This window comes from Micropterus dolomieu, linkage group LG20, assembly GCF_021292245.1.
Source record: "Micropterus dolomieu isolate WLL.071019.BEF.003 ecotype Adirondacks linkage group LG20, ASM2129224v1, whole genome shotgun sequence".
Taxonomy (NCBI): Eukaryota; Metazoa; Chordata; class Actinopteri; order Centrarchiformes; family Centrarchidae; genus Micropterus; species Micropterus dolomieu.
In genome coordinates this window covers 10,410,048-10,429,712 of record NC_060169.1, presented here as the reverse complement: position 1 = coordinate 10,429,712, position 19,665 = coordinate 10,410,048, and the positions used below count along the sequence as shown (strand labels likewise).

At 42.6% G+C, this 19,665-nt stretch overlaps 1 protein-coding gene across 5 annotated transcripts in view; it reads left to right on the top strand.

Annotated features, from left to right (window-relative positions):
- Window positions 1-14,642, top strand: part of sema6dl (sema domain, transmembrane domain (TM), and cytoplasmic domain, (semaphorin) 6D, like) — a 20,633-nt gene extending 5,991 nt beyond the window's left edge. For 2 of the 5 annotated variants that reach the window (XM_046032399.1, XM_046032398.1), the window contains exons 2-20: window positions 961-1,132; window positions 1,454-1,565; window positions 2,719-2,779; window positions 2,984-3,046; window positions 3,178-3,279; window positions 3,550-3,640; window positions 3,883-4,002; window positions 4,333-4,421; window positions 5,261-5,478; window positions 5,580-5,711; window positions 6,353-6,508; window positions 6,946-7,119; window positions 7,463-7,603; window positions 7,813-7,890; window positions 8,012-8,070; window positions 8,672-8,728; window positions 9,270-9,452; window positions 10,456-10,697; window positions 10,812-14,642. In XM_046032399.1, coding sequence (XP_045888355.1) covers window positions 1,009-1,132; window positions 1,454-1,565; window positions 2,719-2,779; window positions 2,984-3,046; window positions 3,178-3,279; window positions 3,550-3,640; window positions 3,883-4,002; window positions 4,333-4,421; window positions 5,261-5,478; window positions 5,580-5,711; window positions 6,353-6,508; window positions 6,946-7,119; window positions 7,463-7,603; window positions 7,813-7,890; window positions 8,012-8,070; window positions 8,672-8,728; window positions 9,270-9,452; window positions 10,456-10,697; window positions 10,812-11,936 — 3,327 coding nt within the window. In that variant the 5' untranslated portion in view covers window positions 961-1,008 and the 3' untranslated portion in view covers window positions 11,937-14,642. The remainder of the gene's footprint in view (window positions 1-960; window positions 1,133-1,453; window positions 1,566-2,718; window positions 2,780-2,983; window positions 3,047-3,177; window positions 3,280-3,549; window positions 3,641-3,882; window positions 4,003-4,332; window positions 4,422-5,260; window positions 5,479-5,579; window positions 5,712-6,352; window positions 6,509-6,945; window positions 7,120-7,462; window positions 7,604-7,812; window positions 7,891-8,011; window positions 8,071-8,671; window positions 8,729-9,269; window positions 9,453-10,455; window positions 10,698-10,811) is intronic. The other 3 variants (XM_046032400.1, XM_046032402.1, XM_046032403.1) reach the window with 3 other exon arrangements.
- Window positions 14,643-19,665: the final 5,023 nt, after the last annotated feature.

Here is a 19,665-nt window from a genome sequence, read left to right as displayed (position 1 = left end):
GTGTGTGTGTGTGTGTGTATCCAAGTGCGTTCCCAGCTAATCCATCCCTCTGCCTGTGTGACGTCTCTCGGTAAATTGTTTATATCCGTTCAGGCTTTGCCTGCATGAATAATTTGTTTGCCTTATAAATATTTGAATGTACACCGATCATTAATATGCACAGACACCGTCTGTCTCTAAAGCACTCCTCCACGCACTAACATACACACTAAACCCCTGCCACTCCCACAATAAATTATTACCAATGTAGTTGCTGATGTATCATGTCTACAGTCAGATGTTGTACAAAAATTACTACTATGTCAAAACAACTGTACGTGACTAGATCCTCATAACACAAAGAGTGAATCTCTTTGCACTGCAATAAAGCGCACCAGCTATAAGGAAAGGCTAGAGCAATAACAGCCAAGAGAGCGCTAATAGAAGTCAGCTAAGGTCAGAGCAGAGGCTTCACTAGTGATGGTGATGAAGTTGCAATGTGCTGATTAGTGTTGAGCCTGGCCCAGGACAAACCAATCAGAGCACAGATGTACAGAGACAGCAGGCCTGCCACGCTTCTAACAGAGTGGACTTCCGCTGCATCCAACACACACTGAGACACCCCACTGGTCAGTTGGCTGACCTTCCCTTAGACAGCAGATGTAGGGAGAGGTAGAGGGGAAACGCCAAGCACTGCCACTGAGAGCACTGTCATCATGAATGTGTGTGTGTGTGTGCGTGCGTGCGTGCGTGTGTGTGTGTGTGTGCTGTATGTTTGTATTTTACTAACATATTGGATATCGACAAGAAAAGAAATCCTTCACTGCTGAATGTCTTGTTTCATTGTTCTGATCTTAACAAAGGGTTAGGATTTGACATTAAATACTACAGTTTGCAGCAGTGGGTTCAATATAACATGAACCGTATTTCATGTCAAGTAACATACCTTTATACTATCATGCCTTTTGTGTATGTTTCCAGGTAACATCTCCACTAGTGTGAAACAGGAAGTGTTGTCTGTGAGCAGCCATGGGCCAGAGAGCTGTGCTTCTGCTCAGTGAGCTGCTGCTGCTGCTGATGACAGCCTCACGCACTCTCCTCGCAGTCAGCTTCCCTGAGGACACTGTACCCCTTGATGTCGTTGACGCACACTGTGAGTACACGCAAGCAAATTAACTCAGCAGAGACAGGGGTAGAGATTACAATTACTGAAAAAGTCAACAACTATCCTTAATATACACTTTTTACTTACTCCAGTCACACATGGAATAAAGACAAATACCGGCAGCCTTTTTCTTCTAGTCGTGTCAGCAGTTCAGACATATCCGTAGTAATAAAATCAATCTGCTATATGGTCAGTTGTAGCTTTAAGTGGATTTCATTTTCATCTTAAGACAGTACAGTAACAGTAGTGTGTGTGTGTGTGTGTGTGTGTGTGTGTGTGTGTGTGTGTGTGTGTGTGATATCTTTATAGTTTCACGGAGATACCCTGTGTTCAGAGGCAGGCCCTCTGGCAATGAGTCACAGCATCGCCTTGACTTTCAGCTTATGACCAAGATACAGGACACACTGTTCATTGCTGGCAGGTAAACTCAACATGCACACACTATCTCTCTCTCTTTCTCTTTCACACATCCCCCACACCAATATACTCAGTCACTCCTTGGCAGGTAAACAGTGGCGTAAGCGGGGAAAAAAGCTCTTAGTGTTATTGGATCTTTGGCTTCTAGGCCTGTATCTGATGTATATGGCCAGTATTGATCCAGGAAAGACGTCTATCATGCCAGCCTGACGCTCTGTCAGGGATTTCTTGGCATCTTTACATGTCTTTTTTGGTATTTATGGGCACTGGGATTAATTTGACCACCAGCACTAATATGGTTGCAGGAAATCACCTCGACATCTATAGTATAAAAGTCCCACCTCTGGAGCCCCTGTAATCACTACCACATGCCACTGCTGACAGGTGGATCCTCTATTGCCAGTTTGGGATATTCACATGTTTTTCCTAAAAGTGATGCAAAATGTTGCTCTCTGTGGGTTGATAAAATTTGATCCCAATTGCATCCATCCATCTTCATCCGCTTATCCGGGGTCGGGTCGCGGGGGCAGCAGCTCCTTCCAACTGGCTTTATTAAATGGTTATAAATGGTTTTAAATAACTTTAATAACCTAGACATTTAATCAAAAAGTGGTTGTCATGTAAAATGGTGAAGGTCTGCAGCACCGTCTTTGCGGTTCACATAATACAGACATTTGAATTAACTATATTTTAGTTTTCAATTTTTACAGGATATTGGTTTAAACCCATTTTCCTCATATATTATACTACCACAAACCAAAACGTTGTGTGCAAGAAGAGCCTGAAACCACAATAAATTAGGTCCTCTAATGACAAGTACAGTTCAGAAAATATTCACATCAAATCTCATAATGGCAAATAAATAAGAAAATTAGGAAAACAATGCAAATGAGCTGCCGATTATGCACCAGATTCCCCCTAAGAATGTAAAAAATGGCAAAACCACACAGTAAAAAACATAGTAGTGTTGGAAAAATGTTATTTTTAAAGCTTGAATTAATTTTTAATCAAATTCCTACCCTTGGATTAATATTAAAAATAAACACAGATTTTTTAAAAACTGAAAATGCCCTGACTAGCCGTGATTATATTTTGTATGTGTATTCCATATTGTGCTATGTAACTTAAGTGTGTCTTTTGTTGTTGTCTGTCCACAGAGATCAGGTGTACCTAGTCAGTCTGCGAGAATCCTACAGGAATGAGATAATTCCCTACAGGGTAAGATTCTCACCACAAGCTCTCTTTCTCAATCCACAAACACTAAAAGGGCTCCATAGAAAATACAGAGCCATTCATCAACAACTGGACAGGTTATAAAATGAGAGAGTGGGAAAAGGGAAGACTGTGCACGCGTGTGCTTGGGTGTATGTGTGTATTTACTGTGCTGTGCATGTGTCTAATGCACCATGTTGGTTTTTACAGAAGCTTACATGGCGATCGGGCCAAGCTGACAGAGAGATGTGTGCTGTCAAGGGAAAACACAGAGTACGTATTAAAAATCATTCACCTCGCTCCTTTTTGTTTTATATTCCACCAAACGGACAGAGAATTAAACTGTGAGCAGAGAAGCCGGCTGCCTCTCAAAACACCGCTCTGTATTGTGTGTCTGGTTTCAGGACGAGTGCCACAACTTTATCAAAGTGCTGGTTCCGCGAAACGATGACCTGGTGTTCATCTGTGGTACTAACGGCTTCAACCCCATGTGCAGATACTACAGGGTCAGTATCTAGAGCCAGGACCTGCCCTGGGTCTTTCACAAGTCAAAGTTTGCATGCTCAGATGTGCACAAAGGCACAAACACAAAATCTGGTATTGTGTTAATGTCATGAACGTAATTTAACAATCCTTTATTTTAAATGCCTTTCAAATAAATTTGACGAGATTTGTTTGTTTCATGTGCATGCTAGTGTTTCTATGTGTGTATATTTTCCCTGTGTCCCTTGACAAAAAATCCTTTAATGTGTGGGTGATTGTTATGCTCCCTTCAGCTGGACAACCTAGAGTTTGATGGGGAGGAGATCAATGGACTGGCACGATGCCCATTTGACTCCAAGCAAACCAATGTTGCCCTTTTTGCTGGTATGGGTCAAACACACACCCACACACACACATAGTTAGTCTTGCTGAAGAAGAACTAATGTGTTCCTACTTATGCTCTCATTATCACCTCTGTGTCTTTGCCACAGTAAAACTGTGCCTGCAGCGATAACAACTCAGCCACTTAAGCCTTATAAACGAAGAGAAACAACAGAGAATTGAGGATCAGTGTATCCTAGTTTTTGTTGACTGTACTCCTTGTTGTTTTTCTTGTTCCCTTTTAGAAGGGAAGCTGTATTCCGCAACTGTAGCTGACTTCCAGGCCAGTGATGCTGTCATCTATCGCAGTATGGGTGATGGATCAGCCTTGAGGACCATCAAATATGACTCCAAATGGCTGAAAGGTAAGCAAATGCCACATCATCACTCAATCTTAATTTCTCTCCCCCCTTGCTTTCCTGTAGATTCATGTGTCTACCTGCCAGCTAGCTAAATGCCCATGGTGCTTTAGCATGGTGTATGTATGAACGTGGCTGTCAGAGCTGTTTTTGGAGCGATAGAGAGCTCTCCTGCCTCGCCAACCTCCATGGAGATATGGCCTGTTCTCTCCCAGGCAATCTAGGTCACCCCCAGTCATATACAGCCTGGTACAAATCCCTGAAATATTCAACATGCACAGTGGTGGTGACGGTGCAGAAATACACTTCAACTCTCTGCCTCTGTCTCTCCCCCAGAACCTCATTTCCTGCACGCAGCAGAGTATGGGAATTACGTGTACTTTTTCTACCGAGAGATTGCAGTGGAGCACAGCAATCTGGGCAAGGTAAGACAGCGCACCTGCCGTTTATAATACATTACATATGCCACACAGATACAGTATGCAGGCCTTTATCCAAAAAAAGGCTTACATTTCCCTCAGTGCATGTGTTTCTGCCACAAATGGCCCCAGTGGTAATGGGGCCCATTCAAGCGATGACAGTACATCGCATTAGAATGCACGAGAAATTTCAACAGCCAGTGTTTTGCTGGGAATGTTCTACTAATGTAAAACCATTACACAGTGCGAGGATTTGTCTCCTGGAGATTGCACACTCTGTGTCTGTCTCTCCCCATGACGTACACACACACACATGCAGAGGGAATTAGGATGTTCTATGTTTGAGGCCAACTTCAGATTTGACCATGCCTCATCCTGAGCTGGTCTGGCTGAGCCACAGGAAGCCAGCATCCTCCATCAGCCACAAGTCAATTAATATTTCAACCCAACTAATGCTTGTGTGACACCTGGCCTCTGATGGGGGTTTGCACTGGTAAATTATTAAAACTGTCAAAGCCAACTGCTTCACACACTTTATTTATACATCCAAGCCTTGGTAATATGTGCAATCAAACAGATATTAAAATGGTGCTGCATTAGGCTGGTCAAGGATGGCCATCCACCTTCTGTTTTAAAAAAAAAAAAATTATACTCCAGTCAAAGTGAACAATCTCCATACACAAAGTTAAAGATGATATTGTGTGTTTGTTAAGTCGTCTGTGCTGAGTTGCTACAGGATGGAGTGATGCATTATTCAACATGTTGAAGTGTTTTTAGTGACGTTCACTCAGCTGCCTTCCTCTTCCACCCGCCTCTGTCCTCTCTTAAACCCCTGTTCCTCTCAGGTTGTGTATTCTCGTGTGGCCCGGATCTGTAAGAATGACGTAGGTGGGTCACAGCGGGTGCTGGAGAAGCACTGGACCTCTTTTGTGAAGGCGAGGCTAAATTGCTCTGTGCCGGGGGAGTCCTTCTTCTACTTCGATGTGCTTCAGTCCATCACTGACATCATCAACATCAATGGAGTTCCCTCAGTGGTGGGTGTGTTTACCACACAGATGAACAGGTAAGTCATGGCGGCAGTTAGTTGTTGAATTGCAGAGGGCATAAGTAAAAAGATTGGTGGTCAAACATTGACGTTACATTGATGTATTTCTTTCTCCACAGTATCCCAGGGTCAGCAGTTTGTGCCTTCTCCATGGTCGACATTGAGAAAGTATTCTGGGGCCGGTTCAAAGAGCAGAAGACTCCTGACTCTGTGTGGACTCCATTTCCAGAGGAGAAGCTGCCCAAACCTCGGTATGGATTGAACTCTTTTCTCCCTCATTCATTTTCCCACATTCTAAACCTTCCAAAGCATTCAGGGCCAAGAAGGCAAAACAGAAAAGAAATGTTAAAAAAATAATTTTTAAACAGATTTTAAAAGTGGCTTTTCATTGAGCAGGTGGCGCTTGACTCAGCAGCTGTTTACCACCTGTCATTTACCCCACTTTTCTTAACCCTTTGTCCATGTTAAAGCCAGTGAAATCAAATATTTTTCACTAGTAAGGGACCAGGTTATTAGCTTTGACCCAGCACACACATTCACCATCTGCTGATGATTAAATAATTAATATGGCATAATTAAACACGCGTTGCATATTTAACCTGTTTACAATGAGCACGTATATTTGTAGCTCTGCTCTGTGTCCAAAACACAAAGTCCACGAAGCACCTCATTACCCCAGTAAATCATTGATGGAGGATAACCATGCATATGTATATTTTATGTTTCCAGCTGAGGCCTTTTTGTGATCCTAATAAGCACCTGCTCCTCTCCCCCACCCTCTCATTGCACTTTTCATCCATTTCAGCTCACGTTATTATTACTCCCTCGTGTGCTATCATATGGACTGATCTTTGACCTTTTGCCCTCTCTGCATGTGCACCCTCTATCCTAGGCCCGGGTGCTGTGCAGGTCATGGTCCAGCTGCGTCCTTGAAGAGCTCCATCGAGTTCCCGGACGATACCCTGCAGTTCATCAAGTCCCACCCCCTCATGGACACAGCTGTGCCTTCTATCGGGGATGAGCCATGGTTCACCAAGACCCGTGTCAGGTAAAAGCAGAAGCAGATTAGGGATGGGTATGGGCCATTGCCATACCACAGTTTTGGTACGGATACCTTAATTTTAAAAACAAATTAATTTTAATGTTAACCAAATATGCTAAACTTTTCTCATTGCATTAGTGTTTCATACTGTCTTATCAAAAGCAGCTATATCAAATCTTGATAAAAACAAAGTTGTATCAAGATATGAACAAAGAATGAGTAAACCTGACGGAAGAATCTGGCCGAGCATTTGATGTAATGTCTCTTAACTTACTGTGTCCTCTGTAGGTAAACAGTCAGGATGATGATATAACAATGCACACTTAAATGGAATAAAAAAACAGTTTGACCTTTAGTAACTCAAGAGCCGCATGTATTCAAAATGGCCTCTCCTATTTGAAACCTTACTGCGAGTAACACATGCTTCTCTGCTGTGTGTGAAGGTACAGACTGACAGCGCTGGCTGTGGACAATGAAGCTGGGCCTCACAAGAACTACACAGTTGTGTTCATCGGGGCTGAGTCAGGGGTTGTCCTCAAGGTTTTGGCCAAGACCTCCTCTGTGTCCCTGAATGACAGCCTGCTTTTGGAGGAGATAGATGTCTTCAACAGGGCCAAGTAGGGATACATGCACTTTTCACCCTCTCTCTGTCTGCTTCTGTTCTCTTTTTCTCTTTCCCTTCTGTCTTCTGGCAGAGGAGTCAGCAACTCTTAAAGTGAAGCTTCCTGGCACAGATGGCAGTCTCTGTCTGCTTTCTGTGCATGCACAGTACGTGTCGAATATTTTTCTTTTGTGTTTATTTGTGTACGTGGATGTGTCAGAGGTTAAAATCTTGTTAAGCTGTGAGAAAAAGCTTTATGTGACTTCTTCACCTAACAAGTGATTATATCTGCTCAGACTGAAACAGTAGACAGACTTATCTGATAAACCTCTGATCAGGTTTCTCGTTTCCCTTCCCAGGTGCCTGTCTAACCGCGAGGATGACAAGCGTGTCCTCTCGCTGCATGTGGACAAAGACGCACACAGCCTGTATGTCGCCTTTTCAAGCTGTGTCATCCGTGTTCCCCTGAGTCGCTGTGAAAGGCATTCTTCCTGCCACAAGTAAGTGACGCACTAATGCACGGTTGGTCATAGGTTTGTGACTTTATTGTTATGTTTTTCAGTAAATGTCATAAAGAGAATGATAACAGCTTCACCTCATGTCTTGTGGTTAATGTTCAGACAGTCACAAATGACTATAGTGAACTTCCCAGAATTATTAAACCCGCTGTTCTGATGATGTGTGTGCGTGTGTGTTTGTACAACACCAGGTCCTGCATTGCATCAAGGGATCCTTACTGTGGCTGGAAGCCTCATGGAGCCTGTGAGAGGATACAGCCTGGTGTTATGTGAGTTCAAGCCTCAGCTGCAATATTAAGTGCAAATATTATAGATGGAAAACTGAGAGAATTTTTGCAACTATATGATTAATCTCTCTGTCTATTTATCTCTTCTTTGCTCTCTTTTCAGGACTGGATACGAGCAGGACGTTGAATTTGGAAACACTGCCCACCTGGGAGACTGTCAAGGTACGAATTTCATCTCCTTGCCATGCCATCTATCCTGAGACACACACACACACACACACACACACACACACACACACACACACTGACACACATGTACACAATCGAAACACAAACTCATCTTCACACACACCATGAGCCTGCACACTCACACCAGTAACCACTCCAGTAACCTGCCCCTACATAAGTCTATGTGCAGTATTAACACACACATCTGCATACAGTACATGACCACCTGTAACTTATGCCGCTTGTGAGGCAGAAACATGGACATGTACAATTTAGGGCCATGTTTAGCTGGTGCAAATGGTAGAGGTCTTAAGATTTCTGATGGCCAGAAAATGTGCCTTAACTGATTTTACTTTTAAACATCCGTCCCTTCATTTGTACCAACTAAACATGACCCAGGCTGAACCTCAGTATTGATCAGAACCAGAGGGCCTCTAATGACTCCAGTGAGAAAAAGACACTGCTAACGAGTGCTTTATGTCTTTATTATTAAACCAACTAAACAGCACTCTTAGTGTCGCTTAGCAATTTTAGTTTTTAGTTTTTACTTCTGAATTCCGTTACACTGATTTCTTGTCCTTTTTAATTCTTTTAGCGTTTTTGGGCACTACATCAGCGCCAGATTACAAATCATTTGGCGACCCTACCTCTGGTTAGTTTGATCTTTTACTCAAATGGTTTCTTTCCTTGAGTTCAGCATCTCCAACCCTGTCTTTCCACCAGTGCTACCATTCATCTTTTCTTACCAAACACCTCCTGAATGCTAATTTTACCTGCTTCATTTTCATCGTCACAAACAAATTCACCAGGCAACATTGGTACTCTATCTCAGCCCAGATTCACTTCCTCCTTTTCACTCATCACTTCCTGTTCTGATCCCTCCTCTCTTTTGCACGTCCACCCACCATCCCATGGCATTCTTACTGTTGTGTACCAACTCCTCTTTGAACCTCAGTATCCCCTCTTTTTTCCCCTTACAAATTGTCTAAACAACAAAGAGAAATATGCTTTCATTGGTCTGTGTATGTGAAAATATAACATTTTTAAAACTGATATAAAGTTTATTTAATATTTTTGCAGACACTAACCTTTAAAAATTACCCATTGCCCATGTCTACTAACCAGGATGGGATGATAACAGTATGCTTTACCCACGTCTTCACAGTTTGTTAACAATTTGTTTGTCACCACAGACATGGAGTTTTCATCAGCGCCAGTCACTGTCCACACCAGTGGGCCCATACTCCCCCCAGTACTCATACCCACTCAGAGACCCAGCTCAGAGCCTGGTCCAGAGCTCTACGGCTCAGGCTTTGTGCTGCAGGATGACCCAGCCACCTCCCATTCTTTAGACTCTATCCCAGGGGGCCAACAGGGTAAGGCCCACAGGGAGGCAGCTAGCACGTTGCATTGAGTCTGATCTGATAGTTGCCAACACCTCTCACTAAGCCACACAAATGTGAAGTCACACATAGGCTCAGATATGCAAATACATATGTGCACACAATGACTGCTATTCATTAGATAACATGGCAAATTTTAATCTAGTCTTTCTTTTTTCAAATATACATTTTCATACATAATTTATGTTAAACATATACTTTAATGTTACCATTGTTTTCTATCCTTTAAATTGTAATTTTCTTATGTTCTTTCTTTTGAATTATTTCTTCCTAGTTTTCTAATCATTAAACCTTACACTCACTGTTCTCATAATATTCCTTTAAAATCTTTTGTTTGGATTTAGCTTCTGCCAGTATATTTTTTACTCTAGCTCTAGTAACAGTTTACCCTGGCTAGTAGATCATTGACTGGGCCTGCTCTGCCACATCACTATTGTGGCTGCACGGTGGATGACTAACTCTTTCAATGTCTGTGGTTACTAACAAACTTCCAGTAGAGCAACACCTGGAGGGCAAAAACTGCTTCTCTTTCCTCTGAACAACTTGCAAAAAGTTTGATTTGTCTCTCTATCTCAGATAAGAGTGCACTCCTAACCCTTTTGGTACCGGTTAAACGCATGACAAAAAAGCCTCTAGTGGAGTGTGGATCAAGGAAACACTTTTAAGTCTCCCCCTCTGAACTAACATAGCACTGCTTCTTATAGATGGTGAAATGGATGTGGGTACCTAACAGCTTCTGGCAGTTTTCACCATATTTCTTCTTCATCTGGGTTTAGATTAATAGGAATGTGTCAATATTTATAGAATTTGGTTGTGGTTAACTGGCTACCTTGTATGGGGGTGAAAGCAGAAACTCATGCATGATTGTGTTCACACACAGATATGCACATTTCTGCTGTTGAATGGGAGAGTACACTTCACTGAGCACTTTGACTCTTTTCATCAGGAGGTTCACCAATGCTTTAATGTTTTGTAGGTGTTTGGGATATTCAAGCGGGTGACACCAACCAGATGGTTCACATGAACATCCTCATCACCTGCGTGTTTGCTGCTTTTCTCATGGGTGCCCTCTTGGCTGGTCTGATTGTTTTCTGCTACCGAGACTCATTTCTCCGTAAACCAAGACATGTCCACAAGGATGCAGAGTCTGCACCGTCCTGCTCCGACTCCACTGGAAGCTTTGTCAAGCTCAACGGCCTCTTTGATAGCCCTGTAAAGGTACAGCCATAAAACCAGCTCCAATGCTACGTCAAAGTCTTTTGTGGAAAGGAGTGATTGAACAAGCTGTGAAATTGTGTCTAATCTCTTTTGATTTTATTGTCACGTTCTTAGGAGTACCAAACCAACATTGATTCTCCCAAGTTGTACACCAATCTGCTGAGCAACAGCAAAGACCTGAATACACCCAACGGTGACACTAAGACCATGATCCTGCGGGATGGCTGTCAGCCCCCTGAGTTGGCTGCCCTGCCTACACCCGAGTCCACCCCTGTGCTTCAGCAGAAAGGCCTGCAGCCCATCAAAAACCAGTGGGAGAGGGCTCACGGGAAGGCTAGTGGGCCCCGTAAGGAGTCCAACTCATCAGTCAAGAGTCCTCAGTTCCTTCTTTCTTCTCCTGCTCCTCCTAATTCCAACACCCATCACCCTCACCTCGCCCTGGGACACTCCCACATCCCCAGTGCGGTTGTTTTGCCCAATGCCACACATGACCACCCTAACCATGACAATGGAGATGATACACTGCCACATTCATCTGAAAAGAAGCCAGATTCTAAGGGAAGTAGGAAAGACCAGAAGAGGTCTGTGGATGCCAGAAATACCCTAAATGACCTTTTAAAACACCTTAACGACTCTGTGGCTAGCCCCAAGGCCGTTCATCAAGAGGGATCAGGGCCCCGCCCAAGACAACAGCTCACACTGGAGCCCATGGAAGAACTAACTGAAGTACCCCCCATGGTGCCTAGCCGTGAGGCTTCCCTGTACTCTCCCTCTTCCTCCCTGCCAAGGCACAGTCCCACCAAGAGGGTTGATGTGCCCTTGCCCACCACTCCCACCACACCAACGGGCAGCCTGAGCATGGGGGGCACCCTGGAGAGGCAAAGAGGGGGTTATCAACTCCACCGGAGTGCCTCTCACAGGCACTCCTTATCCACCTCACCAAATGGGGTAACCATGGGAGTGTCTGTGTCTCGCCAACACAGTATGAACAGAGGGGGTTACATGCCCCCAACACCCCCCTCCAGACTTGACTCTCATGGCGGAGTGATGGGGGCAGGAGGAATGCACTCAGCCCACCCGTCCTCTGTATCCCGACAGAGCAGCTACAGTGGGCATTGCTCACTCCCTCGCACAGGGCTTAAACGGACCCCATCGCTAAAGCCGGATGTGCCCCCTAAACCCAATGGGTTTCCACCACAGACTCCACAGATGCGAGTGGTCAATAAGTACAGTTATTAAAAGAGTATGGACACTTCTGAGTGAGCTCTTGGCCTTGACTGTAGAGCTTTGAGCCCTGAGGGCTTTTGGAGGGGGGGGCTATGGAAGGGGTAAGGCCTAGTGTGTTTGTGTATCAACTTGAGGTGTGTTCCCCCTTTAAATGATATGCACATTCACTTACACTAAAAGGGAAATTCACACATGTGGCCAAAGATACTCCTTGGGGCTTTTTTTCTCCCTCCCTTGTCACGGTAGCCACAGGATATGAACAGTGGACAGTGGTGAATCTGCTGCTCCCCATTGTATCTGGGCTTGGGTGTTGCCCGTTCCCATTTTAGGTACAAGGTTTAGGACACTTGCTGGGGCCACTACTACATCTGTGCGTGCGGTACCAGGTTAAAAACAGTGGAATACTTGAAGAATGGGTCTCATTTGTCACTGCCCTTGAGCACTGTCTTCCCACTAATGTGAACTGAACAAAGAGGAGAGGTAGATCATGCCTTTGTTAGTAAGATGGCTGGGGGCAGAGGAGAGGAAACTCAAAAATCAGATGTGTTGCAATGTGTTTTGCTTAATATAAATATGACCACGAACAGCTGAATCAAACAGCAAGTGAACAGAAACAATTAGTGCAAATGAATGTGTGAATGTGTTGGTTGACTGGAATGCAGGTTTGTGTAAAGGAAGTACACATATTAGGCCTTCACACTTAATTATCAAGAGTGGCGCCACATGGCAGAGGATGCACCTTAAGACCTGTCAAAGACCTAAGACACTGTCTCTCATTTCAACAATATAATCTAGTCTTTGGTCTAGTATCAACCCATCTGAACCAAGCTTAAACTATATTTTTGTGGTAATTAGGTTAGGCTGAGGTGAAGCTGGTCATGCTGGATGTATACTGGGACAGGCACTCTGTAATTTACTTGGAAATTTTACTTATTACATTTGCTGCTATTGCTTATAGACATAGGTGTTTGTCTTTGATTTTTTTCTCTACCAGACTAGGATACTCCTAAGGGCACTGCACATCTGTGTGTGAGTGTGTTTGTGTGTGTGTGTGTGTGTGTGTGTGTGTGTGTGTGTGTGTGTCATAATGCAACAGAGGCCAAGAAGTACCGTTTTGAGCAACCAAACGCACTGGTATGACTGATACATGGGAAATAATGCTTCTTCCCAGGACGGAAACCTCCACTGCCCCTTTGTAGGAATTTTAATGGTGGTTCAAGAGACTTCTTTCTTTATGTAGCAATGGTATTAAGACAAAACATACATTTCTCATCTCATTCTATAAAAGAAATTTAAACAAAATGATTTGCCTTTATAATGTTTTACTGTGTTATTTAAATAATTTACCATATGAAACTAAAGCATCACCAATGGTTTAGCCCATGTACATGAATTCAACATTTCAGGGCACTTCTCTTCTGTTAAACTTGTGTGTCTCCTAATAGAATAACATTAGAATTTCCTCATACATTAATCCTATTAAAGGTATATTAAACAGACCCTAGAACAATACATGGATGTATCACCTCTGTCATCTGCTGTACTGGTCCTGTAGCCTGTGTTCCCTGTGCAGCTTCCCTGCAAGTGACCAGTGTACAATCAACACAACATTTACCAATGTGTCCAAATGAGTCATGCTGGGAATGACAAGATCCTGTATATACTTAAATACTATAAATAAGGAGTATAAATATTTTTAGGCAAGTGAACCTGAATCTGTGCATTGTGTGCCTTGTTCACAAAATGAACTACCACAGTATATAATATTGGCAATGTCAATTGGTCCTCTGTATGTTACTGTCATATTCTATATAAATTATATAAGCAATTTCAAAATCAGCAGGATGTGTTGTAATATCACCACCTAATCCAAATGGAAGTAATGTGGAAAACAGATTGACTGGCAAACATTCCACTTGTGAATGCTTGTTGTACAAAAGGACAGTCAAAAACATTTATTTGGGGTATAAATCAGTTTTTCTCCTTTACTGCTGGTGTTGAAAAGAATGGTGTTAATCTACCACATTGAGGTGCCATGCAGTGAATGTATTTTCTTGACAGTGGGATGTAGGATGGTTAGGCTGTGTACTGTGGAGCAGTCAGCTCAATGAAGCACATCCTGCCCACAGCCAATGTATTCACACAGTGTTCACGTGAAACCTGTCTGTTGGCATGGGCGGCGGTCACGCAGAATCTGTAATTCCCCTTGATTGAGATGACAGCAATTGTTTCTATTGGCCAGAAGGGACGACTGAGGGATCATTTCTCTTAGCAATGGGTACAATATTAGGGTGACATCTGCAATCCTATCCGAGTGTCAGTTGCCTGTTTAGCCCAAAGCCACATTTTGTTTACAAGTGATGATTGTATGTAAAGACTTTCTGCCTGTCATCTAACCAGTGTTTGGGCTCTCTTTTCTACTCGACACATGCACACTGACATCACAAATATACACTCAACATACACTGCTCAACTGCCTTGTACATTGCAATTTGAACTGGGTCTTTCTGTTGCAATCTAAATTGAAGCCTTTACATTTCAGTTTGAGCTTGGTGTATGTGCAGATGAACAGGATTATGTCATGTAATTTTGATTTAAATACTGTGCAACATGGCGATGCAAGGCCAGCTGTATATATGATCTCCAGAGTATTTGAGCGTGTAGATATGTTGTAAAGTTGTACTGTGAATGTGTAAATAATAATGATGGTCTTTGTTTCATGATATTTTTTGTTGATTTTTTTAACACGGCATGTATAGTTGAAATAAAACATTACTGCACAGAATTAGTAGTCTTGGGGTATTTGTCATGTCAAGGACTTGGCATGTAGCCTGGTTGGATTTCATAAGTTAAGGCCTAATTTTATGACATGTGTTTCTAGTGTGAGCAAGCATGAAGAGGCGCTGCAAAGAGTTAAAAATCAGTAGTGCCTTGTGAATCCAGCCTAAGAGATGTATGAGATGTATTTGTTACTTACAGAATGACTTTGGTGGTGCTAATACTGTATGTGTCCTAGCTGAGCTCTGTGAGCTGACTATCAGAGACATTAAGAGTCTGCAGAATGATTAAGAGCTTCAGGCTATTTTTAGTGCTGGGTTGTTTTGAAGTTTGGGGCCAGCTCAGAGTCAACCACACCAGATAGCATGTGGGAAAGCTTCCAAAGTAGCATGTTCCTGTAGACGCCAAACATCTGTACTAACTACCGCTCAAGGCATAAGATCTGAGCCACCAATGAGCTGTGGCGGAATGTACACACACTAGCACATGCATACATTTAGATGCATGCAGCATAAACATCCATTGCATGAGGTTACGCACAGATAGGCCTGTGATAAGATTGGCTGTCAACAACCAAGAATAAAGCAGTGATGGTTGGAAGAAGGATAATTGCTTTTATGTGTTTCCGATGAAATGGAAAATAATTGCATTGCACACTGAGGAATGACCTCTCACTCCCCTCTCAAAAAGACATAAACATGCACATACAATCACCTGTTCCTCATGTGCTGTCGTAATGAACTTCATTTAGTCATTCATTTGAAGATCAGAAGAAGAAATACAGAAACATGCGTAAAAATACACTGCCAAATCAAAACAGGATTTAGTGTTAAAACCTGACAACAGAAATGCAGATGCATCAGTCCAAATTGTTCAAAATCACAAACATGGGATGTCACAGTGGCTTAGCAGTCTAAAAACGCATACCACATAACAGCAACATCACTGGTTTGAATCTGGCTGGAGACCTTCTTTCATGTCATCCACCCTCTCTCTCTCTCTTTCCCACACTTCCTGTATGCCTCTTCACTGTTTATCAAACAAAGCAAAAATGTCCAAAACATCTTAAAAATAACTTTTGACCATCTTATATCGTCACCATTTTGTGTGCTAACATCCTGCAGAAGCTCAAGTCAACAACCGCGGAAACATTTAAAGGTAAATATGGAGATTGAAAGGAAAAGGGTTTTTTATCTCACTGATCTGCACACAAAGAACAAGTGCAGGAGGGCTCTGAGAGCGCAGCGCCTGCTTTTTCGCAGGGAGGTTATGCAGCCCTTTGGCTGTTTGGCCGGGAGGCTTAGTGGCTCATCACTGCCGTCAGAATGTTGACACAAGTGCTCCTTCATTTGCTTTCAGCAGGACCTCCTGAAAACTCACACCTCCTAGCAACGCAGATCTCTTTCTCTCTCTCTCTGTCTCACACACACACACACACAAGGGAAACATTCTCCCCTCTGGGTGTTCTAACGGGGGTTGGGGTGTGATTTGGTTGGGAATGGGAAACAACAAAGAGGCGCCTCTTGCTATTCTGATGTACATCCCATCCTCTCAATTTATCAGATGGTCTCTTTAAATTAGTGGAGGCAAATCAAACACAGCCAGTGATTCTGTAGCTGTTTCATTCACTTGTCCGTCCGCCTGGCCACACTTAGTCTCATTGCTGGCACTGACTGTTCCCGAACAAAAAGCATGCATTTATTCTCATGCAGACGTGTCTGTGTGTGTCTGTGCATGTGTGTGTCTATGTTTATTCCACTTCACGAGGGACAGAGGAAGCAGATGCTAAAAAAAATATCTCGTAGTTAAGTGGAAGTGGAACAAACTACAGATTAAAATGTACATTGAAAGTGCAACACTCGCAAGCAGAAAATGCAGAAACACAAAAAAGACACACACACACTCAGTACATACTAACACAGAGAGAGCGATCCGGTCCATTTCTCTGATTTCTGGCTTCCTCTACTCTTTACAAATTTAAGGATGGCAATTAGATTGAAAATTGTCCATCTGTACTCCTTCCTGTCCTCTTTTCTTAGGAGCCCGCAGGTGAAACCAGCAATTACATTTACAAGCCTCAGTCATGGAAAGGTGCTTAGAGGGTTTCTTTGTGGGCTTTGGCAAGTACATGCATTAAAATCTGACAGAGTTTCTGGGTAATGCTTAATTTCAAAGTGGAATAAAATGAAGGGGAAGAAGCCCAACCTTCTCCTAGTTCTATTGAAAAAACGTTTTGATGCTTTTGCAGTCCACCAGTCGGGAAAACAGATGAAAATCTAATCCATGCACCCTTTCGTGGTGAATACAGACTTTTGGAATGTGGATAAACTATAAACAAAATAGCTTAATGAGAGAATAAAGCATACAAGGACATTTTCAAGTTCTCCCTTACTGAGTTTCAGCCAAGCTCTACAATCAACTGCATTGACACCACAGACAGTAACAGTGAAAGAGATGGCAGGAGGGAGGGAACTAAACTGTGGAGATTGTAATTCATTGGTATATTATATAATGGCTGCTAAGATTTCTCTGCTGTGAATGGCTATGTTTGCAGATAACCTCCAGAAATGACATGACAACTTCGTTTTATGTCTACTTCTGCACCACCATGTGTGTTTTCCATTAAGGAGGAATATGGAATGGTATATGGAAATAAAGTAATTATGCTGAGTCCACAAAGGCAATGCATCATATTATGCAAAGTCCAGAAATTACTTGAATAAAAAATAGAACATTGACGGTATTACTCATCAGTTGTCGTCTTATTAGCCTGCAAAGCTCAACATGTTGAATTTGTAAGCTTATCTATTTCACCACAGAAAATAAAAATGAAGAAATAAAAGTTATCACTGTTTATGAAGATATCCTAGTGTCATAACATCTGAATGTTATGACACATAACATTCAGATGTTATGACTGACTTATTCCAGTGTTTCAGATTTCAGTTATTGACGTAGATGCTATATAGCGCATATTTCATTAGATACTGCCTCATCTTAAACTTACGTTTTGCCCAGGAAAACATTTTATAAGTCCTGGTAGCCTGCACAAATCTGTGACATCACAGATACTTTTGAAGATACCACCCATGGCTGGAAAATATGGCATAAAATTTTGAGCTTTTTTTCAAAACATAAGCTTTAAGATGTTCATTTACAGTCGATTTTAACAAAAGGACAAACACCTACGTGATTTGTGCAGATCCGATGAGAAAATATTAAGGGGGGGGTCACTCGTTGTTAAGACAGCAAATAGGCCTACCCGAGTCCTCTCCTCTCTAGCATGAGCTTTGCAACTTTACAACTGGCTCTGCCTAACCAATCGTCACTCCTAAAGCCTCAACCCAACAGCCAATCAGAGGCAGGATAGGGCGGGTCTTTTTTCTTGTCCGCTACACTGCGGAGTCTCACAGCTGAACACGTGAAGACGGTAGAACACTGCCAAACGAGCTGTCCATCGGAAAGTAAGTTTGATGCAAGACAGACGTAAGCTAGCTTACTATGTTAACTGTCCTCTCAGATACAGTAATGTTAAGTTTAGAACTTTGCCCGCTGTTATTAACCAGTAATGTTAGCTAAGCTAAGTGTTCAGAGCAGTGGCGCAACCTGGATATAATGTAGGCTAACATCAACAGGATAAATGTGTCAGTATCTGTGTTATTTACACTGGGGACCCTGGGGACAAGTCCCCATCACTTTTTGAAAGCGTTTGTTAAAAATGCTTTGAAAAATAGCTTGCAACATGAAATGGCAAAGAAAAGCTAACTACTGATTATTAAATGACATACTGCACCAGTCAGTAACTTTAACAACTTCTTGATACAGTTTTTATTTGGCCAAATTTTCCGTTCTCTCTCTGTGACTAAATCATGCCTGCATGTGTGCTAATTCAACAGGGATGATATTACATAATCAAAGTTGATCTACAGGAGAAATATATGTGAAAGCATCACAGAATGAGAGCTGCACTGCATTATATTCTGTAATACTTATAGATTTTGAATTGTTGCCTGCCACCTGAATTTTGTGTTTCCCTTTTACATAAATAAACTGATGTAGGAAAGGCAGAACAGGAAATTTCTCCAGAATGCAGGAATTTAAGTGTTTAATGCTCAGATCTTTTGGGGAGGACCCTCAGACCTCCAAACTCATATATTCAGCTTTGATGATTTCTATTAAATAGTGTTAATTTATCATCACATCTCGCTCTTGTGACACCAGTATGGTGCATCGCCACATCTCGTAAGCTAAGTGTATCGTCATATCCCTAATCTGAGCCCTTATATCCCCACTACTTTTCAACACAAAGTGACGCCCTTGCTTGTTGGTATAATTTTCTTGTTGCAGGAGACTAATCCATGTTATCTATACAACATGTAAGCTTAAAAAAAGACCCATCTTACACTTTCTCTGTACATTTCTCTGCTTGCGGATCCTTCTCACCTTTTTTACCCCTGACCAGTTTGCATGCCTGCAAATGCGTTGCATGTGCATGGAAGCACAGGAACCAAGAGCTTTTTTCCTTCGATATATGTCATTAAGTATTACGATGCACAGCATCAACCCAGCGATACAAGCCAGTCTGAGAGAAAGAGCCAACAGACACAGATAGAGAACAGTGTTAAGCGCAAGAGGAGAGAGTGAGATGAATATCTGTGGTTCTTTAAGAGGCACAGACACTGCTCCAGCATCTGCAAGTAAAGGTGGTTATCTGTCAGATTTCATCTGCTCACCAGGCTGTGTGTGTGTGTGTGTGTGTGTGTGTGTGTGTATGAGTAAAAGGTGTGTTCTGGAGAAGGGGTGGGTGAGTGGGGCAAGTTGCAGCAAGCCTAATAAGCAAGCCTTCACTTACTGAGACTGTGAACACCTGACAAAGTCCAACTCTTATTGCCAGGGTATCACATACAGATTAGGGATTATCACAACAAAGTGTCCATCTGATAGCAACATAACCCTCAACCTG